Consider the following 23793-nt stretch of genomic DNA (forward strand, 5'->3'; position numbering starts at 1 on the left):
TAATTTTTTTTAAATATTAGTTTAGTTTTTTTTGAAATATTATTTTTTCAATTTCTATAATTTATTTAGTCAATAGAATATTTGTTAGAGATGTCGCTATTTTTCTTCTTCTTCTTTTTTGTATTTCTCTTATTAATTTTTTGTAATAATTTTTTTGATGGTTTTTTTTAAATGATTTTTTTTTCATATTTGATAAATTGAATTTAATTGTAAAATCTTGAAATTATTGAACACATTTCTTAAGCAATATTCAAATTTCCTAAATATTGTAAATTGTATATCTATGTTTTAATCTTCAACTTTTTTATTTTTTAATTTTCATTTTAAAAAATTTATATTTACATTATTTAATATTTATTCTACAAATTTTCTCTTAAATCTCATCTCCTATCGGTGCACTTACAAAAGCATGTGACTACTAGTTTATTTTTTTAGAAATTATTATTCTTCAAATATATAAATATGTATCAAGATAGTTTTTTTTAATCTTAAATAAATATTGATTGAATTATATTAATTTAACATATTATAGCTCACTATTAAATTTTTATTCTATAACTATTTTAACTTACCTCAATTATTTTCTAACTATTAAATTTTTAATCTTAAACTATTACAACTTCCGGCAAATACAAGCCACTACGTGACACTTGTTAAATATACAATTGCATAAACAAATATTTTTTCCCAATAAACCTTAAAAAACCTTATGCATGTCCATTGCACTCTAAGATGGAATTGCTAGTTATATCTTTATTGTACTTGTCATAGGCTAGTATTGCATTCAATTTGCACTATTAGTGAATTAATTTTCTACAAATCAACCAATTATATTCAGGTATTTTTCCTTAATTTTATTATTTCTAAGGTTTATAGATTTATTAATAAATTAAATATATTATGAAAAATAATTTATCTAGATTGTAATTGGTTCAATTTATTTGGTCTTATAAGAACCCTTTTTTTAGAGCTCCGCAAAATTCTCAAAAAAATGTAAACTCAATTATATTTAGATTATATCTAGTTTACAATTACTATAGTAAAGTATTAGTATAGATAAGATCAATTATCTACTATAGACATTATTGATTAAAAATGCTAATATCATCTTACATCTTCTAAAAAAAAGAGTGCGCTTATTTTGGATAATGAATTAAAAGATGTGATTATATTAAAAGTAAGAATATAAAATATTATGATCTTAATTTATTTTCAAATATATTTTTCTATTAAACAAAGAAATTAAAAAAGTGTATCATTTAATCAATAGTTTAAAATTATCTAAATATAATAATTTTTTAGTTTAGTTAACAATAAAATATTTCATATAATTTGAATATTTGTAATATTTCACTCACTTTACCATTTTAAATATTACTATTTTCTTTGATATTTTTAAGTATCATGGTTTAAATACTTTTCATAAAATATTTCTTTTTTTTATTAGAATTCCACAAAAATAAATTATTCTATATTTTTTAAATAATTTTTTTCCCTAACTAATATAATACATTTTTATTATCTCTTTTTCAATTTTAATTTCTTTTATATTTTATATGTTTAATGTTTGAAATATATATAAGATGTTAATATTTAATATATGTGTATTGTTATTTATAATTTTTAATAAATATATTTAAAAATAATTTTATAAAATGATAGATGTTAAATTATTATATGAATCCTTGAAAAAAAACGTTTTCTAAGTTTTTTCATCTTTCACAATAAAAATATTGATTGAATTATTATTTTTTCATTTGAAAATAAAACAATTAATTTATTTATTTATGTTTATATAATTTTGTATTGAGAACAATGAATTAAAAAAACAGAAATGTAAATTTTAATAAAAAATAGTTTTAACTCAAATTATTATACTAATAACTATTCTATATATTTATTTTAATCTATAAAATTAATAAATTAATAATAATTTATTAGTTGAAATAATTTTATAATTATTTACAACTCTTACGACAAGTACTATGACACTTGTTATATGTTATGCTTAGATTGTGAGTTTTTTTCAAATCAACTTTCCCATCATACTCAATGATATAGATCATTGAATATGATCTAAAACATTAATAATTAAAAAGCTCACACAATCTCATCCACAAACATAATATATAAGATTGATAAATTGTGGAAATCTGTTATCCTTATATCTTTATTTGCATGTACTAATAAAATTTTAAGTGGAATAATGAAGACCCTTTACATAAAATTGTCCGAACATAGTACTTAACAATTAACCAATTTTGATTATTGGAAAAACGGAATTGAGCAACAATGTGAATGACCTTCTCACCTTATCCAGCTCTATTTTTCCACGATTGCACCATTTGGCAATGAGCATTTTTTCGTGTGCAGAACAGAATCAGTATGGCCTGTAGTCTGCTTAGGTTGCCTACTAGTGCACTAGGCACAACCCATGCATTCCCCGCAACAGCAAAACTTTTCAATCCCTTTCCTCGGAGGTCAGCTCTTTTGGGTTGCTCATTAAACTTTAGTTCAAATGGAAGAAATAGACAGTTTCCTCAGCTGACCATGGGAAGGCCCTCATCTCTAATTCATCCTCTCACTGGCAAAGGATGGAAGCCTCTGACAGTTATGGCCCATAAAGGATATAAAATGAAAACCCACAAGGTTGGTACCCTGTTTTTTAAAAGCATTTTTCGTTGACATTCTGCATTTTTCGTTGGGTTTAAGTTCTCTTATCGAATATTGAAAGAATGTGTTGTTTAGATGGAACCCGTACGAACTTCATAGGGATACTGTAGATTGAAATAATTTTCTCAAGCTATCCTTGTTGAATGGAATACCAGGATTGTAAATTTATAAATTGAAGCAGAATACAAGGAACTAGGGCTCCTTTAGTTTGGAGTTGTGTTATAGTTTTGGCGTAATTATTTGGCAAGTGGGTGTGATAAGAAATGGTTCAAGGGAGTAAATGCATTCCTGAACCTTCCTCTTTTTCCCCTTAACTTTTCCCTGTTAGCTAAATTTTGAGTGAGCTCACATCTAGCTTTGCCGGCTGTGGATTTGGTAGGGATATGCAGGATTTTAATGGTGTTTTGTGCTATGCTTTTTGAATGGTTTCGGGAGCATATAAATTGTAGCAGAACACAGGGAAACTGGGGTTCACTTATTTTTAAGTTTTGTTATTTTTTGTCTTTATTATTAGACAAGTGGGCTAGGTAAGAAGCCCCCAATAGAGTAAAATGGATTCCCAAACTCTGCTTTTGTTCATTTTGTTTACTGTTGGGTAACTCACGGGGAATCTCACCGCTGCCTTTAATGCCTGTAGGATAAGCTTGGGTCACATTGTTAAGATTTAACAATTTAGATCACTCTTACGGGTACTCAACTAACTTACACCACAACCTAGCCTCGTGTGTTAGAATTATGGTCTGCTTTATTGCTCTGGATGGTTTTGAACCATTACACCACTAGCCCTGGCCCTTAGACAATGGATTGCATAATATGGTTGAATGTGGAGTACTTTTTGCATTTTCAGTTGAATAGAAGTGTTTGATATTGCTCTCAATTCATGCGGTCTGTTATCATTTCAATAGGGATGTGAAAGATTCTGTGTTGTTTTTCTGCAAAAATGACAAGTTAAAGGTGTTAAGTATTGGTATTGATAAAAACTAGGTCCTTGTTATGTGGTTTAATGATAAAGTGATTATCTGGTCAGCAGGAGGCAAGACATGCAATGCCCCATTCATTGTAGTGCCCTTACTTTTGATTTCTATTGTACTAGGAGTTTGGTGCTGATGAGATTGTGTAGAGACTTCAGGTTTTCTATTTGAACATTCTTTGTTCATTTTTGTAAGGTAGGGTTGAAATGCAAGGGTGACAGATCCTATTTTCAGTGAATATGGGCTCTGGGAACTGGAAAATGAAACAGATAGACAACAAATTCTAGTCTGTCCCTGAAATGAAGTTTGTGCAGGTATTTAGGAACACTTTCAGCAGGTGGGAAAAAAGGAGGTTCTGGAGATCCTACACTTGCTTCTGTTAAGTAGGAAACTCTTTTGCTAAGTGGTGGCTTACAAATTGTCTAAGTGTGTATGAACTTTCTGTAAAATAAAAAATTGCACCTAGAGTACTTATAAATATTATCTCTAGACATTTTTACAGCCCAGAATTAAGATTTCCACATAGCTGTACTTCTTTCACTGCAAATTGCTATTCAGTTAGAGATTAATGTTGCATAGAGTGTTTTGCATAGAATGATTTGCAAGAATAAGAGAAATAAAGCTCCTGACTGTATTTTATTGAGTAAATCTTTTCGGACTTCAATTCAATTAAGTCCAGGTCTCTAAGTTCTTTGTTGTGAAGTTAATTATTAGAAGTTCTCTCTATATCTATGGAACTTGTGAAGGTTTATTAACATTTTTAGTGCTAATATTTCAAAAAAATAGCCAGAGAAGCCCCTTCTCATTTAGTTTAAATCCACTTGAATGGTTTCATGTATAGGCATCAGCTAAGAGATTTCGAGTTACTGGAAAAGGAAAGATAGTACGCCGGCGAGCTGGGAAGCAGCACTTATTGGTCAAGAAGAACACAAAAAGGAGGAAACGTCTCTCTAAAATGGTGTGCCAATTTAGTTTCTCTTCACCAGCAAATAAAATTCTTAATCTGTTGTGAACTTACTAATACTGAAATTGTTTATTTAAATGAATGCTTATGCTTCATATCCTAAGCATGCTGCTAGTGGGTTGGTAGTAATTTGAATTTCTTTCAAGTTTCCAATTTTGAGCTTAATGATAACATGGTGCTTTTGATACGTCTGTCTGACATAGGGGATAAAGGTTTTGGGGATAGGAATTTATAAAATAACAAATTCCATTGCCATGTCTATTTCAATTTTCTGCATATGATTGTATATAAGTGCCCATTTTAGGTACCAGTCCTATAAAGAAAGAATTCTCCATAACCATTTGCATGAAGCTTTCGGGAGTGAGAAGCATTAGCATTTTGCTCCATCTCATAAATCAAGATAATTTTTTTCCTCTATCTTGTTGGGTATCTCGATATTATATTTGTACACGACATTTTATTGGTTGAGGCTGGAATTGAGTAGTGAACCCTGTAGGATAACAATTGATGACACCTAGAAAATTGACTTGCCAGAAAATGGAAATGGAGATATATGTAGCAACTGTATCATGAGAAGGCAATCTACCAGAAATTCACAGAAACATATCGATTTGGAAGCATTTCTACAAAAATACCGAAGAAGTTGAATATAAAAATACACTGGCAAACAGGTGCACATAATTTTCAATTATTGTTGGAAAAAACAAGACAAATACTGGAAACTCTGTAGAAATGGCTCAGAAATTCTGTGTCTTTAGAAACGAATACAATTTTTATTAGGGTTTAACTTAGCAGTGAAACAGGGGCCAGACTTCCCATCTTACTTGCTTCAACTTGGCTTCTAAGGAAATGTTTGAATAAGGAATCTTTGAGTAATGCTTACTTCCTATCAAACTGAAGACATATATGTTCAAGTTTTAGGCATAGTTTCTGTGAAATGAAGTCCTTTGTTGGCTAGAAGTACAGAAGCCAAGTTTTTGAAATAAGTTAAGATTCACAAGTGACAAAGATTTAGATTCTCTTAATAATTGTTGGTTAAGTTGATTAGGCAAGGTAGTGTACTATTCACAATGTTTAGATTCTTTTGAAGGTATGAATCAAGTATAGCTCGTCTGTTAGAAGTATCCTAAGTTATAACAGATTATTCAATATGAGGAAAGAAGTATACCAAAGGGCCATATGGCTGATGGAGCCACTGCCTCAGCGAAGTGGGGGCACTGTATGTAGTTTGAGGACTGTTATAAAATCTCCATTCCTATAATAGTCCCAATCCTCATCCCTAAGGCAGGGGGTACAAGCTACACCTGAAGGGAACATAGGGAAGCTGGTGGACATAGGCAAACTAGGCGTTTGAGGCCCCATGAAATTTAGGGGCCTCAGAATCAGCTTGGTGCCCTGCACAAAGTACTGTAATAGCAGAGTGCAGCTTACCCTCTAAAGTTGAGTATCAAGTGAAAGGCGTAGTTAAGTAGTTCATCATTACTTCCACAATACTATTCCACCACTAGATGGAATCATACTTCTCTCGATGGAATGGTACTACTCCTTGTGGGTGGAATAATGATTCAGTGGAATAAGGAAAAGTTTAGTTGATGTTGGTGGGAGGGCAAGGAGGGCAAGGACTAGAGGTGAAATGAAGTGGGAAGGTAGGAAGGGTAAGATGGAATGGTGTATTGCAAGAAAGACATGAGGAAAGGGGGGATAATCTCAATGGAGTGGGAAAGGATAGTAGTAGGTAGATTGATAGTGGTAGATCAGGTTGAAGGATTGCTCACCCTACTCCCACTTACTATTCACTATCCTCTTACTACCTGTTAGTAAACAGTTTTGTCCTTCTAGAATTAAATACAAAGAATGACTCAAGATACCCAAATAGAAGAACAATTGCCACTAACAATTGGAAATACTATCATGAGATTGATAGCTTTCCTCTGAATTGAGAGGTACAGCTCCCTCTTAAAAGATATTCAATAAATGTGATATCTGGTTATGTCTTTAACCTGAAGACACAAAGGATTTTTCAGACATTCATCCATCAATATGGAATAAATGCGATTTAAAGATTGCTAAACTGGAAATGAATGAAAAACTAGTAAACAGCCACAGGACTATCTACCATGTTTCCATATTACAGAGAAAATTGGGAGAGTGAAAGCTGTAAACATCTTTATGCAAAAGTGTGAATACATAACCATAAGATTACATATATCACATCTGACATAATAATAAAGAACTGCATCTAAAACAGAAATAAAAGGACTCCAAAATCATTTCAGATCAAAAACACAAATGTATATGATTGTAAAATCTAACACACTTATGTCCCTCTTTATTTCAGAGACATGATAAAACAATAATAGTACTGTTCAATCCCCTTATCACAGTCAATCTGCATAAAATGAAACTGCTTCCTCTGTTACAAAATAGAAATCTCTTCTCCCTGTAGCAGCAGCTATAGAACTCCTCCACAGAAAAAGAAAAACCCTTCTCTTATTATTCTCTGTACTATTTATCTTCTCCTTATGTCCATTCTTTTTCAGTTTGAATAACTGTTTCTTGAAATTGCTCCCAACCTTTGATATTCCGCTGTCCATTATTGAGTAAGAGTGACGTATCAAAAAAAAGATAAACACAATGTTTAATAAACATTATGATATTGCTTACATTCGTCCAAACACCTCTTATGGACACCTGTCACTACAAAAATGAATTGCATGTGCATGTTGAACAGGTGGCGTATGCTGGTTACAGGTTACTGTCATGATCTTGTAACAGTCGTAACTTTTGATCCGTTGTGAATTTTGCAAACCAGCTTGGAGGAAATTTAGATAACTAGGTTTCCTCAAACATATCCGAAATTCAGCTCAATCCAACGATTGGATTAAAATCTGTGGGCCCCGCAAGATGACTGTTTTTCTGATTGCAGAACATTTTGCATTTGCTGGTATGTTGACAGACCCGCATACAGTCCATCATAACTTTTGACTTTGACCAAATTTTGAAAATCGCTTTGGTGAAGATTTAGAAAACTTGATTTTCTACAACATATCAAAAATTGAGCAAAATCTGACAGTGGGATAAAAAGTTATGCTCCTTGGATTGTGACTGTTACTTTAATGCAGACAGAAATCTGTAGTTACAAGCTCTATTAAAACTGACAACAATATATACACCAATACCTGCACTTGAATCTCATGTTGGAATTTACTTACTGTACATCTCATTATCCACCAACACCTTGGATCTTGGACTTCTAACTTTGAAACAAGATCCGAGCTTTATTTTGAATTTGAGCTACAAATTCCAACTGTTGAATTTGGGCCATTGATCTGTGAACTACATATTTGAAACTGTCCATGAGCTTTGAACTTAAGAATGGTGGATTTCTTTCAGGCTTCACCATTTCAAATACACTCTTGAAGTTCCCAGTCTTGATTGAATCATAATGATTCTCAAACTTCTGATTGCCAGGACTGAAACTGAAACTTCGAACAGAACACTGCATTTTGCACAGATTCTAACATGAACTTGAAGTTGAAGTTGAACTAACCTGAAACTTCAACTTCGACTTCAACCTCCCCATATGTGAATAGGAATGTTGACAAATAGGAGAATGGCTGGCCTGTTTTTAACATTTTGTGCTAATGACAAAACTTGAAGTTGAAGTTGAACTGGCTAGAAGCTTCAACTTCGACTTCGACACCCGAAAGTATATATGAAATTACTGAACTTGAAGTTGAACTGACCCGAAGGTTCAACTTCAACTTCAACTTGGGCACTCCCATGACTTAAATGTTTGATGTTAAGGCTGAAGAAAAATATAAGTGTAACACTACCTTTCCATGTAGTAATTGGATGTAATTATCATTGCAATAATAACAAGGTTGGTGAATTACTTCGACATCCTAGGGCTTGTGTTGGGCCTCAGGTAAGACAAAGAACTGTAGTGATAAGTTTTGCCATTACCAATATCATTTAAGTTATAAACACCATTGTTCTACAATAGTTTTAGTGATATTGGATTATTTAATATTGAAAAAGAACAGGTGGAGATAATTATCCACACTAAACAACATGATATTACGAGTATACTTCAGCAAGCATATGACAATGTGCCTAATATTCAAACTATTTTGCATATGGAGTAATTTGATCCGTTCAATCTCAAATTGAGTTGGTACCGTGCCTTTCAAAGAAAGTAGGATCTCTTGCCCCTTTTCTAAGGAGAGTGGAATCAATTCCTAGTGCACCATATTCTACAACATTAGTAAGTCATTAAATGGGTTCTCAATTTTGTTGAATTGTGTATAACTGATCTCACTTGCTATTGCCTTTCGTGTCAACTTACTAGGTCTCTCCAGCAACCTTGGGTCCCCTCCCCCAAGTATACATATGAGCGTTGAGTTATCTTTCCTTGATGACCTTCGCTTGATTCTTCTCCCTATAGTTTTTTGGCATTGAAAAAAGCTTTGGTCAAAATGGTGGACTAAGAGAAGGTTAACAATACCGAAGAATCATATTAGATTTGGTTCACACATATCCCACTGTTTTTATAATAATGTCTTTTAATAGGTTGTGAATCTTCATGCTGCCCTCTAGCATCAATGAGATGTGTATATACCTCCTCACATGTTAGATAGTGGAATAGTACTATTCCTCACAACTACGATTCAATAGTCAAGAGTGGACCTTGGCATAGCCATAACTTACTTGCACAACATTCCAGTGGTCACACAACAAACCAATATCCTATGCCCACTTCAAACTGTGCACAGCTATGCTGACCCATATTCCCTAGGGATTACTCCCTCCCTCTAGGGGCTGAGCTGCCCGTTGTCCGATAGAACAGGGTTAGTCAAGTCATTTGAAGAGAGCACTTCCATCGTTCTCAAGATGGCATTAATACAATTATCACAACTTGAGCCCTCCAAGTGCCTTATATCATGATCTTCCTACGAACCTCATCCAGCCAACATCAGTTCAAGTTCCCACCCTCAATCACATTGGAGCACTCACTGTATAACCCCCAAGAGAGATTGGGGAGTGGTGATGTATGGCCCACTGTTTTGCTAATGACTCTCGTTGTATCTCTGCCTACACCTCTCGTTGTATCTCTGCCTACACCAAGGACTTACTGAGTGTTGTTCCCAGAAGATAATTCTGAGCTATTGTTAATCACTTTTCAGTACTACAATATGAGGCTAGTATTATTGTTGATAGTTTACAAAAAGTTGCAATACTTAATGACAAAGGGAAGGAAAAAGTTGTGAAGCTCTCTGCTATCTAATAAATTTTTTAAGTAATTTTTGGCTAGCATTATTGTAGATCGCCTTTCTCTTCTATATTTGCTCCAATTTTAAGTTGTCAATGCAATAATTCTTTCAACAATCTAAACTAAAATAGACAAAAATCTTTACAATATATGCTGGTCTTGTCAAATGAATGTGTTCTAGGACATAATAATGCTAGTAATATCAGTCAAATCTCAGCAAGTAGGCTGTTATTTCATTAATCTGTTTGTTTCAATGTTTATATTCTCACTTAAAATATTTTATCCCTTGTGGTTGGAATGCTATACTCTGAATCCTTTAGTTTGCTTATTTATTTATTGTGGAATTTGTTTCATTACAAGTGGTATCGGAGCATGATTTTGCTAACTAAAGGGCACATTTTATCTTGATTTTCAACTAGTTTCTGATGTCACTTTGAAGCTAGTACAGTTAAATCTGATATTCCTGATAATGGACTCATATTCTTCACGCATAGCATTTTTCCATGCTTGTTGGTTCATAGCGTCTTTAGTGCTAGAAGGTTCAGTCCTAATGAGGTTGCACATCATTGCAACATAGTTGGAGAACTTCTGAGGTTTCTCATTCTCTCTGAAGGTGCTTTTGGAGGCTGCAAACTTTTCAGCTTTCTGAATGGTGTTTCATACCCAAAGAGGTCTTTTTCTGCTCACTGTAATGTCTCTCAACCCATCAGTTGGATCTATGGGCTGAATTTGATCATTTTGATTTGAAGGTTCTGAAGCCTCCCTCTAAATCTCAACATTGTGGTCAATATACCTATCTTGATTTCTGTTGACTTCATTATCAGTTTCTATTGATAAACCTTCAGACTTCTTCAATGCAATATTTCTTCAAAAATAACATCTCTACTAACCTCAATGTTTTTCTGACCCGGAATGTAAATTGTGAAGGCTTTGGAGGTCTCACTGTACCCCACAAGAATACCCCTCTTGCCTGAAGGTTTGAGTTTGGTTCTCTTCTCTTTAGGAACATGAACATAAACTGGACTTTGAAAATCCTCAAGTTGCTGATATCTGGTGTAGTTCCTGTGAAGGCTTCTTCTGGATCATATCCTTCAAGACATGGTGAGGACACATATTGTGAATATAGACAACAGTCCTAGCTGCTTCAACCCATAGAAACATCTGCAAGTTTTGATCATGAATCATTGCCTATGCTGCCTCAGTTATGGATCTGTTCTTTCTTTCTGCAACCTCATTTTGCCGAGAGTTATAGGGGACACAAAAATCCCTCTTAATTCCCGCCTCTACTCAGACATCATGAAATTCGCCTTAGGTGTACTCATCTCCATGGTCAGATCTTAATACTTCAATTCTTTTCCTAGATAAGTTTTCAGCTAAAGCTTTAAATTCTTTAAATGTACTCAAGACTTCATCAGATTCTTTTGTTTTCTAGGAAGTAAATCCATGTTTCCTAGAGTGGTCATCTATGAAGGTTACACAATACAAGAATCCACTTGGAGATGCAACAAACATGGGTCCACATAAATCAGGTTGAACAAGAGCTAGTTTCTCTTTAGACCTAGATTCACTTTTATGAAATGGACTCAGTGTTTTGACCTATAACACAACCTTTGCATGTATCATCAGGAACATGACTGAGTTTAGGCATACCTTTAACCATCTTCTCAAGTATGGGAAGAGCACGAAAATGAACATGTCCAAGTCTTCTATGCCATAGGTCACTAGACTCGGGTGCTTCATGGATAAGGGCTTGAATATGATGAGTTGAAAGTTTGTAGAGTCTCTCAAATCTATTTCCAATGACACAAGCTGATGTGATGCTAGATTTCTTAGACCATGCAAGAACTCTTCCTTCAGAAAATGCAATTCGATAGCCTTTATCTTCTAGGAAAGATGTTGAGATTAGATTCCTTTTAATTCCCTGTCCAAACAAAACATCACTCAGCTGAAGGGAAATTCCAGAATCTAATTTAACAGAAGTAGCACCAAAACCTCTTACAGAGTACTGAGCACCATTACCAATAACAACATGAAGGTTGGACTCCTCTATCAAATTTGAAAGTTGCTCCCGGTAGGCTGTGATGTGCCTAGATGCTCCAGTGTCGATCAACCAAGTGTCACACCATTTATAGGAATGTTGCTTGACAAGGCAGAAATGAAGAGAAAGTCTTCTTTATTTTCTGATTTGAAACTTAATTCAGGTTTGCCTCTTGCTACTTGGACAAAGATTGACACTCCTTTGCACAGTGACCAAACTTGTCACATCTGAAACATCGAACAAGAGACAGGTTCTTTGGCTTCTTTCTTGAATCAAGAGCAGTAGAGGGCCTGAAATCACTTTTCCTCTTGAAGTTGTTCTTCTTTGAATAGCCACCTTTCTTCTTGACTGATTCAGCAGCAAGGACATGATTTTCTTCTCCATGGGAGCTCATAGTTAGTCCTCTTGCAGCCAGGCGTGATTCCTCTTGAATGCAGACAGCTCAGAGACAATCAAAGATGGGGAATTCAACTCTCCTGCTTATGCTTTGAATGAATGACTCCCAGGAGCAAGGAAGACCATTTAATGCAAGCATAACAATTTATTTGTCCACAACTTCGCTATCAATGGCAGTGAGCTGCTCTTTTAATTCTGAAATCCTCATAGAGAAAGCCATGACTGATTCTCCCTTTGCCATCTTGACTTGGAGTAGTTGTTGCCTTAATGCAAGTGCCCTGCTTATGTTGTTGATCTCATACATTCCTTCCAGCTGTTTGAACATTTCCCTGGTTGAAGACATCTTCGAGATGATAGGAACAAGATGGTCTTTTACAGAATCAATTAGAATCTTCTTGGCTTTGATGGCATTATTCTTGAAGTAACTCCTCTTGATCTGTAGGTTCCATTTGGTCTTGTCTTTCTACAAACTGAAGTAGATCATTTTCCTCAAGTGCAAGGAGGACACAAACTTTCCATGTGGTGAAATACAATGGTCCTTCAAGTCTGTCCTCTACCTTCAGCCCTGTCACCTTCTTGACTGAAATAACAATAGCAGATTATCCTGATTGATTTACTGTTAATCTGATCACAATTAGTACAAAGTTGGCTCTGATACCATGTTATTTTAGTTATCAGAATTTTAAAAAACTGAGAATATAAGCAAGATGTGCACACACGAACACAAAGATACCATGGGAAAATCTCCCCCTTGGAGGAAAAACCCATCAACAAAGTTAAGATCATATATTATCAATAACAGCAGTAGTACAGTATCAAATTCACCCACCTAGGGCATAATAAAAGGGCTAGGGCTAGGAATTCAATTTCGAGTGACCAAATTAATGTCAAAGCCAAAGGTGCAAAAATATAAAATTCTGTAAAAATTTGACAGTTCTTATCAGGTTTGTTAGGATCCATCTGGGTTCTCCTTGGGTTCGTCCCAGAGGAACCCCTATGCCTTGCTAAAATCTCTAGGGGAACTAGACTGGATCGGGATCCATTTGGTTGCTGGGGGGCTCTGGTAACACAACATAAAACTGACCTCTTACAGGGTTTGAATATTTTTAAGAGAATTACGACTTTAAGAAACTGATGTTGATACTCAACAGCAATTCCTTACAGATTTTTTGGTGGGGCTGTGTCTATTATGGAAGTAATTGGTAAAATACTTGCTTGTTATTAACAGAGACCAGACGGTCAATTTATACAAAAGAATGAAACGATGTTTCCTTAGGAAACGATTGTAAAGAATAGAAATATTCTATTCTAGAGAAAGCAAAAAACGAAAGCAAACTAAAGCTTATTAAATATTTACAATAGATAACCATTAACTAATAATAGACGACTTATCTATTATTGTAATACCTTCCCTTAATGGTTAATCTATCTAACACACCAAGCTGTCCTCTGAATTTGACAAACTTATCAAGACCAAGAGGCTTGGTGAGAATGTTTGTAGTCTGATCTGTGGTAGGAACATACTGCAAATCTATAGTCCCGTCTCCAACCAGCTGTCGTATATAATGACAATGAAAATCCACATGCTTGGTTCATTCATGGAAGACTAGATTTCGTGCTAACTTGATAACGCCTTTGTTATCAACAAATAGAGTAGTCGGTCCTGCTGGTGATATCTGCATATCCCCAAGCATCCGACGAAGCCAAACAACTTCACATCTTGCCTTAACAGTTCCTTTGTATTCGGCCTCTGTAGAAGAGAGAGAAACTACCTGCTGCTTCTTACTGGTCCATGTGACTGCACTGGTACCCAAACTGAACACATATCCATATGTTGACTTTTTATCATCAACAGAGCTTGCCCAATTTGAATCTGTGAACCCACTGAGTTTAGGATTAGAACTTCAAGAGTACAAAAGTCCATAATCTGAAGTGCCCTTCACATAACGAAGCACACACTTTGTTGCCATCCAATGACCAACCTTAGGAGCTGTCATAAAGCGTGAAATATAGCTGACTACGAAGCTAATATCAAGCCTAGTAGCAGAGAGGTAGATGAGGCTGCCTACTAGTTGTTTGTATGTAGTATCATCAACGGAAGGAGAATCAGACTTTGCTGGTAACTTGAGACCTTTCTCCATAAGTGTGGATGCAGGCTTGCAATCCTGCATTCGGAATTTGTTTAACAGTGCCCTAGCATATTTGGACTGAGAAATGAATATACTAGAAGACTGTTGCCAAACTTCAACACCTAGGCAATAATGCATGAACCCAAGGTCAGTCATATCAAAAGACTGGCATAAATTCTGTTTGATTCCTTGAATCAAAAATGCCGAACTGTTAGTGATGACTAGATCATCCACATAAATAATCAGAAGGATGATGTCACTGTCAGTAGTCTTGATGTACAGATTTGAGTTTGATGAACTCCTCTTGAAGCCTTGATCACTGAGGTACTTATCAATTTTTATGTACCATGCCCAAGGGGCCCGCTTCAAACTATAGAGCGCTTTTACCAATCTGAGAACTTGATGGTCTTTACCAGCAACCTTAAAACCAAGAGGTTAGGTCATGTAGACCTCTTCATGGAGATCACCATTCAGGAAAGCACTGTTGACGTCCATCTAATGGACCTTCCAGCCAAACAGTGTTGCCATGGCTAGGACTAATCTGATGGTGCTCATCTTTGCAATAGGAGCAAAGGTCTCCTCATAATCAATGCCCTGACGCTAAGAAAAGCCCTTTGCCACTAAAGGAGCTTTGTACTTATCCAAAGTACCATCCGATTTGTATTTGATTTTGTAGACCCATTTGCAGCCAATGGGTTTCTTCCTTGGTGGAAGATTAGAAAGGACCCAGGTGTTGTTCTTCAGCAGGCTTTGGTGTTCAGATGTCATGGCTTGTTACCACTCTAGAATTCCCCTAGCCTCGAAATATGTTTGAGGTTCAAACACACTGTGAATATTGGCCATGAGAGCGCAGTTAACAAAATCTGTAGTTTTGCTCTTTTTCCGAGCAGTTCTCCCATCAATGAGCTCATCATCACGAAGATGAGCAAGTGTCTTAGCCCACCACTTAGGCTAGATAGGAGAATGACCAACATTAGTACTAGGAGATGTTTGAGCAGCAAGATGCTCATCAGAAGAATTTGGATCAAACTCAGGTGAAGCATCTACAAAGCAAGGTGATCCAGTAGGAGAAGCCAGAGGTGTCTGTATAGGTATCACTGGAATAACTGGAACTGCAGGAGCTATTGGAGCCTTCCCATCAAGTGGACCTAATGGAAGCCAAACTCCCAAATCATGAGCCATCATAGGTTTGTCTGTTGGATCAAGAATAGGAGAAACAGGCATGAATGGTCCTCGCTGCTCATCAAAGACTACAGCACGACTGTAGATGAGACGAGACATCTCAACATCGATCAGGCAGTAGGCTTTGTGAAGCCTGCTATATCCAGCAAGCATGAGTTTCTGACTCTTGGCATACAACTTGTTACGTGAAGCATCAGGGATCCAAACAAAAGCAAGGGAGCCAAAAACCTTCAGGTGACTAATTCAGGGCTTGCGACCTGAGCAGGCCTCTTTTGGAGTTTTACCTTTGACCGCCACTGTTTGTGACCGGTTCAACAGATAAATTGCAGTGTTAACTGCTTCTGCCCAAAACTACTTCAGAACATGTTTGTGTTCAAGCATGGATTGAGCCATCTCGGTGATTGTCCTGTTCGGACGTTCAACTACACTGTTCTATTGTGGCGTGTGGGGTGTGGTTAACTGGCGTTTGATGCCATGTGTATCCAAGAAGGTGGAGAAAGCATTAGAACAAAATTCCCCCCCATTATCTGATCTAAGAGTAATAATAGATTTCCCAGACTCTTTTTCAACTAAAGGTTTAAACTTTTGAAATACAGGAAAAGCATCTGATTTCTTTTTAAGGAAATATACCCACATTTTTCTACTGAAATCATCAACAAACAATAGAAAATACCTGGACCCAAAAACAGGAGGAGTGGCCATAGGGCCATAGATATCGGCATGAACAAGTTGAAGTACCTGAGAAGCTCGCCATGAATCGCCACTGGTAAAAGGTGTGCGATGTTGCTTCCTAGCTTGGCATGCGTCACAAACTCCAAGTTGTTGAGTCTGAATCTCGGGCAATCCAAGAACAAGCTCATCCAGAGCAAATTGTGAGAGATAATGCACATTTAAGTGCCCATATCGCTGATGCCAAAGTGTGCTGACAGAAGATTGCCGAGCAGCCATAGCTAAGTCCTAAGAATCACCCGAATCAGCAAGTCTAAAAACACCATGATCCTCAAGACCCACTGCAACAGTAGACTTGGTCGCCCAATCAGTGATGGTGCACTGATGTGAACTGAAGATGACTGCTAAGTGGAGAATGTTGCAGCAACTCACTGACTGAGAGTAGATTTAGTTCCATCCCTAGAACGTAGTACACATCAAAGAATATGAGATTCCTCCCAACAGACTGATTCTGAATGTTGCCTTTACCAACAATTGTGTACTCTTCTCCGCCACCAAAAATAACAAAGTCTAAATAAGGCTGGTAGTCAGTAAACCAGTCTTTGCGGTGAGCAAAATGATGAGAGACACCTGAATCAATGTACCAGGCAGATGACTTCACATGATCTGTAGGTCTTTTAGCCATGAAGGTGTAAAAGGCAAATTCCACTTGCTCAGTGTGCTCTGCACTGTTCGCTTTGGGCTGCAAACCTAATTGCTTAGACTGTGCAGCTAAGCATTTCCGACATTCAACCTTCATGTGTCCAAACTTGTGGCAGTAGTTGCATTGAATGTTCTTCTTTTTGGAACCATCTGATGTTGGAGAAGAAGGCTTCTGTTGAGATGGCTGCTGAAACTTGCCTTTATCCTTTTGAAAGGATTTCGCAGCAAAGGCTTGCTCTGTGGAGGTGGAACTGGAGCTGCTATCGAATTGTTGTTTCCACCAATCTTGCTGAAGCAACAGTGTGCAGAGATCAGTGAACTTCAAATCAACACCAAAAGATGTGATGTTGAGAGTCTCGATAAAATGCTCATAGGATTTTGGTAAACTTCGAAGAGTGATAACTAAAATATCCTCTTCCTCCATCTTGCGATCGATGACAAGTAATTGATCACGGATTTCCTGAATCTGATTCAAGTGTTCTTGGAGCGAGGTGCACTCATCCCTGACAATAGAAAACAAAGTGTTTTTCAAAAAGAAGGCTCTACTTTTGTCAGAAGTCTAATGAAGACTTTTGAGATGTGTTAAGATCTCGACAGCTGTCTTGCCTGATGGAATCTGAGAAAGTTGATCATTAGCCACGGATAATTTGAGAAGCATCATTGCTGCTCGATTATTCAGATCCCATGTATCTTGATCAGGGCCCGAAGAAGTTGGATGCTTCGTTACACCCAGAACAAGTTGATCGGTGTTCTGATATTCAAAAATTGTGATGATGTACTGCTTCCAAGTGCCATAATTGCGACCATTGAATTTTGAGTTATGCTCGAGCAAAATATTTGTCAGAGATGCCATGGCACGTTATTCAATGAAAAACTGTGAATATCTATGAAGGCATGTTCTTCAAGGCAACAATTCGGAAGACCCAAAAGAATCTGAGAGTGACCTAGAAGAGAGCTCGAAAAACTCAGAAGGAATATGTTGTTGGTTTCTGGATCCGCTGGCCCGAAAATCGAGGCACAAAAAATGAGGCACCTAGAAAAAAAAACAACCCAGTTGAGCTCTCGAAAAACCCAGGAAGGATTTGAAATCAAAATATTTTTGTGACCCCAAAAATTAGGGTTTTGAGCAAAAATTCAGTCAACGGCCATGGAGGTCGAATCTGCAAAAAAAGTGTTTGCAGTCCAAAAAACTGTCTGATTTTGATCAGAATAGGGGCGTTTTTGTCTGAGACAACATAGGCAAGTAGATATTTGCAAAACAAACTGAGTTTTCTCCCTCAAAAAATGCTGCCCATGACCTCAAAAAAACGCAAGCTATCTGTTCCGCGATTTTGCAAGGACTTCTGCCAAGAAAAAAATGAGACCAGTCATGAGTTGAGCACAAAATTGCACGGGATGCAAAGGGAAATGTCGCAAGTTGCAGAAAACGCGAGTTGAGAAGACGAGCTGAGCCTAGGTAGGTTTTGCAGAAAACGCCAAGAAAAAACTGCCCACGATTTGCAGAACCTAGTTCAGGAATTTCTACAGGCAGAAAACCCTAGGCAGGTTTTAGAGAAATTAGCGGAAATAATTTTGGGAAAATTTAAACAAATAATTTCAAGAAACTATAATTTTTTCTGAAAACATTTAAGTATTAGCTCCGATACCATATTACGGAGGTAATTGGTAAAATACTTGCTTGTTATTAACAGAGACCAAACAATCAATTTATACAAAAGAATGAGACGATGTTTTCTTAGGAAATAATTGTAAAGAATAGAAACATTCTATTCTAGAGAAAGCAAAAAACGAAAGCAAACTAAAGCTTATTAGATATTTACAATAGATAACCATTAATTAATAATAGACGACTTATCTATTATTGTAATAGTGTTATGCACATGCCCATTAGATCTTTCAGCTACTGCTAACAACAAATTGATTAATGACATGGCTTGATTTATAAATTATAATCTACTTATAACAAGAGAGAATAGAATTGAATGTTCTTTCTAGCCAATGGGAAGTATTAGAAAGACTAGCCTTTGACTCTATTTTGATGGCAGATTTGCTCATTTATGCATTCTTCTTAAGACTATTAGACCTCCGAAAAAATATTTGTTTTCAGAAAGCCATATTTGAGCTTGTTCAGGGACATCTCCTCTTAAATCAGACGTATTTCTATATTAGATGTTTCAAGAAATCTAGCCTTGGAAAAGATCCAAATGTGCTATTAGTGTAAAGGACTGAGAAGATAGTAAATTGTTGTCTCAAGCTAAGTTGCTGAATCAGGTTTGGGAATGGGTATGGGTATGGGTACATATGTACGAAACACTGGTACAGCTGAATTTTTTTTGGGTTGTTGGGTACATGTTTTGTATGTTTAGTATATATGTGGGTCTTTGTAGTTGAAAAATAGAATAAAGTTTAGAATGTCATATACCAATACATACGCTAAATAAAACCATTACAATTTTCAAAATTTGAAACACATCATTCTAATTTAAATTCAGGTTTCAATATCGAAAAGATCAAAATTGGAATCACTTAACATTCTGGTATCTTAAAACATGAACCCTGGATGTGCCCAGAGTAGAATCATTTCAGAATCCAATTCCGGTACTTTTCCTACACAGAATCGCTTAAAAATCCCACAATTCAGCAACTTAGCTCTCAAGTCAAAACATTCAAATTGAATATAGACGTGTAAGTTATCTTAGTTTGTGGCTGCCCTAAATGAATAAAATATTTTCAGCAAGATCTACTGTCTGTAAAAACAAGTAAAGTTTTCATACTCAGAATCACGTAAGTTATCTTAGTTTGTGGCTGCGCTAAATGAATAAAATATTTTCAGCAAGATCTACTCTGTAAAAACAAGTAAAGGTTAGGCATCAAAGCAATGGACAAAAAAATGTGTTACATGTTTAAGGGTATCTTTGTCGGTACTGATTTCCAACGAAGAAGGGATTTTACGACTCAGTGAGCTGAAAAGAATCACTTTACTCATTTTGTGGAAAACTGCAGTCAATTAATCTGTTTAGAAACAGGTCGGCTGCCACCTCCCCTGACGGGAATTCTGCGTGAACACCCTACACTTATCCAATCTGCCTGTCCCAACACATGCCCATTCACACAGGGACAGCCATACTGGTTTCCAGAGGATGTAATGTCCCTTTCCAGGATATTATTGATTTCTTTACCTTAAGCAACAATGCTTGCTTCAAAATGACAATAGCTTTTTTTCAAACATCAGAAATGGTCAAAAAGTTATAGGACTATCCTCAAAATCAATAAAATCACGATTTTTTTGCTAATTTATGCCCGGGGCTTGAAAGGATCCCTGTATCTTATAACTCCTAGCCCCAGAGCATGAAAGTAAAATGTCCTTCCAACTCCTACAGGACACTTCCTCAAATTCAAGCTGATTCTTTTAATTATGATCAATTTACTTGATTAATGCTGATTGATATTCTTGATGGATTGGCAATTCAATATGGAAGTAAGACATGAAAACTTATTAATAGATTTGTATTTGGATTAATTCAATATGGAAGTAAGACATGAAAACTTATTAATAGATTTGTATTTGAATTAAATATATTTACAGTTGTATGTATGTCTGATTTGCTACTCTAAATTTTGGGTCTGCTGCTCATCATCTGTGTATATTCCTCTAGTTCTACTTCTATAACAGTTTCTGATTGATGTCTTTGATAATTGACATTCAAATGAAATGATGTTAGAGTGGTTGATATTTGAAGAGTTGATATTAGAATGATGGATTATATGTTTGATTGATTAAGTGAATTGATAATTAGTGATGACGATTTGCCGATTGATTGTTTGCTTTGATTTGATAATTGATGATTGCTTTTGATGAATTGATGGGTGAGGATTGAATGATTGCTGATTTGATTTATTGGTTAGTGATGATTGATAGGTGATCTGTAAATGTTGTTTATACCTAATTGGTGAAAGAGTTGCCACCCTTCATTTCTTCCTTTGAGAATAATAATCTATTTCTAATTTTATTTTCAGTCCCAGTTTATGGTATATTTATTTCTTGCTTCATGATCTTCTCCCAAGAAAATGATATCCCTTCTATATCTTGTTCTTAGAGGGAGTCACAGCCTTTCATTTCATGCCTTTTGACCATTCATTAAACTTAGTTATTATTGTTTTAATATTTTTATTTATTATTATTATCCATTATAAAATAACATTTAAAAAAGGGACATCACAGAAGAGATTAAAGAGGAGTAATATACTCTTATTGTAAAAGCAGAAGCATCATAACTTTGTGCCTGAAATAAGTATACATATAGTATTTAAACTTTCAAGTGCCAAGAACTAAGTCACCTGCCTTTGTTCTCTCGTTGAAATGTGGCATTCTGATTGATTTTGTTGGGAGTGACTGTATTCCGTTCTGAAGGATCAGAATGCTCCTTATAATTGTATAAAATTAATTAATTATATAATGTAACTGAGTTGACTCAAAAAAATACAGTTGAATCTTGTGAATAATATCATAATATAATGTAATCAGTTAATTGACAAGTTGATTTAACACAGTAAAGTTGGTAACCAATGACAGGATGAGACGATGAAATCAACCAAATTAGTCAATCGACAAAAGAATGACAATAAAATTAATCAATGAAATAAAATGGAAATAGTTGACAACATGAAATTATGATAAAGGTTGCAAAATCTAGAGATCTACAAACTGAAAACAAGTCATCGTATCTGATAGAATATTGATTTTAACCAATAAATATATAAATGAGCAAGCTGAGACAACAGAATGATGGAATGACTGGAGAAGGAAAAAGTAAAAGTTAAAACCAATGTAATGTGAAATGGGAATGGAATTGGAATTGGGATATCCTGGGTCAATGTATTTTGATCCAAGCTAACACATGCCAATCTATGAAATTTTACAATCAAAGGCATTCATTCTCTAGATAAAGCCGATGCATATAGAATGAGTAGTCTAACAGCTGGTGTGTAGCAGTAAGGTAAGAGTGAATGCATGGTGATACCCCATGTTCAAACCCAATTAGGCTTGGTCCCGTGCAGATCATGCAACCCCTTCCAAGGCAAGGCTGGGTATAGGTCCTGGTTGAATTTTGATGAATAGAATCCTCTCACCGTGACTTCTCAACCCGATGACTTTCCAAGTTAAATGGTCGAGTACAGTTCCTCCACTTTTTAGTATTTCTTCTTTTTCTTAAAAAACAAAACATTTCTAAAATGTAGGGGATCAGTTATCGTCTATGTTTCAATTACCGTTATTAAATTTTTCTAATTAAGACCCCACTAGAAAATAATTTAGTGGGCTAATAGCTGTCTGTTTTTTTTGCGGAAAAGGATAGTCATAGGACCAATCATGCAACTGCATTGGTACCAATAATACATGATTATTATGACTTTTGTGCATAAGTATTGGATCAATTGGGCAATGCTTTTGTTTGTCACTGTGAATGGGTGATGAAGCAAGAGTATGTGTGCATAATGGATCTTGTGGCATTCATCTTTATTACCCAAAAGCTAGAACAATAGTAATAAGCAGTCAAGACACATACAAAGGCAACAAAAAAGATCATCTGATGTACTGTGTAAGAGCTTAAGATGCAGGGAGTTAGCTACAAGGACTACTGATACTATTTCCCTACTGTACAACCATATCTATAACAGTAACTTAGGTCACATATTAAGGTATTTGTACATCAAAGCTAAAATATATTTTATTTTATCGTCATTGATGAAAAGCTTTTTATTTGATGTTCATATACTTTGTCTGAAGATTACTTAGCTTTATCATTTGTTCAATAGTTTTGGAAACAAAGTCGTCAGTTCTGGTGCAAATGATAATTATATATAATTTATTTTTTCTAGAGCAAAAATATATATGATTGTCGTAAACTTGTTAAACCTGATATGATAATTCTGTTGCTGTTGCAGGCTTATGTAGACAGAAGTGATTATGACAATGTGATTGGAGCATTGCCATACTTAAAAGTCAACAGAAAAGCAACATAAAGTTTCAGGTTCTGATGCATATCTTTCTTCTTCGGAATGATTCCTTTCATGAAGGATATGTACTATGGATAATCTCAAATGTTGACTACCTCCTCTGTCTACTCTGTTAAACGCAGTTTTTAAATACATTTACTGCCTTGAATTCAAAATATGCCTTTGCAGGAAGAGATTTGTGAATTGTCTTTGCTTAATTTGAGAGTATTTTGCAGTGCCATCTTTTAAAAAAACACAGCATGGTTGAAGCCCTAATGATTCTTTACTTTTCATATGTTGCCTTAGAGAGTGCAACTGGCTTTACTGGTGAATATTTTTTAGCTTAGGTAACTTGGCATGCTATTTGTTATGTCTGTTATCAGGCCTTTACTGCAGAGATAAGTTGCCATTACTTGTATAGTAAACCCTACGTTGCCAAAATCAGCAGATTAATGAACTGATTCTGGGTACGAAATGGCCCCAATTGGAATGACAAGGAAATGTCTGCCTAATGTTCAGGGTAGGTATTTTTGAAGTCAAACGATTCTACAACACCTCCTCTTCATGATGTTCATGATATGGCAAGAATAACACTATTACAACTTAACTATCACCCAATTTCAATATTAACATGATTTTTATATTCTTACTTGTATATCTAAATACTGAAACAGTATAATTTCAAGTAGTCTCTATATACTACTGAAATATTCAATAAAGTGTCCAATATATAAATTTTACATAACTATGAAATTGATAATCTTTAAATAATGCACACTATAATTTTTGTTTGAGATTTTGCA

The 23793-nt window shown here is 35.4% G+C and overlaps 1 protein-coding gene across 1 annotated transcript; it reads left to right on the forward strand.

The window, feature by feature from the left end:
* The first annotated feature begins 2254 nt into the window (after nt 1-2254).
* On the forward strand, nt 2255-23182 carry PRPL35 (Ribosomal protein L35). The gene is made up of 3 exons (XM_089801723.1): nt 2255-2649; nt 4486-4602; nt 22940-23182. The coding sequence occupies exons 1-3, from the start codon at nt 2386-2388 to the stop codon at nt 23015-23017; spliced, it is 459 nt and encodes a 152-aa protein (XP_089657849.1). The 5' UTR covers nt 2255-2385; the 3' UTR covers nt 23018-23182.
* Nucleotides 23183-23793: the final 611 nt, after the last annotated feature.

The sequence above is a fragment of the Cupressus sempervirens genome, chromosome 9, assembly GCF_028749045.1.
Source record: "Cupressus sempervirens isolate cs-2001-9-10 chromosome 9, ASM2874904v1, whole genome shotgun sequence".
Taxonomy (NCBI): Eukaryota; Viridiplantae; Streptophyta; class Pinopsida; order Cupressales; family Cupressaceae; genus Cupressus; species Cupressus sempervirens.

Excerpts from the sequence above, each read along its gene's own strand:
- PRPL35 (XM_089801723.1), top strand. The coding sequence starts at position 2,386 with ATGGCCTGTAGTCTGCTTAGGTTGCCTACTAGTGCACTAGGCACAACC. Across the intron at positions 2,650-4,485 it reads ATAAAATGAAAACCCACAAG|GCATCAGCTAAGAGATTTCG; the intron begins GTTGGTACCCTG and ends TTTCATGTATAG. Across the intron at positions 4,603-22,939 it reads GGAAACGTCTCTCTAAAATG|GCTTATGTAGACAGAAGTGA; the intron begins GTGTGCCAATTT and ends TTGCTGTTGCAG.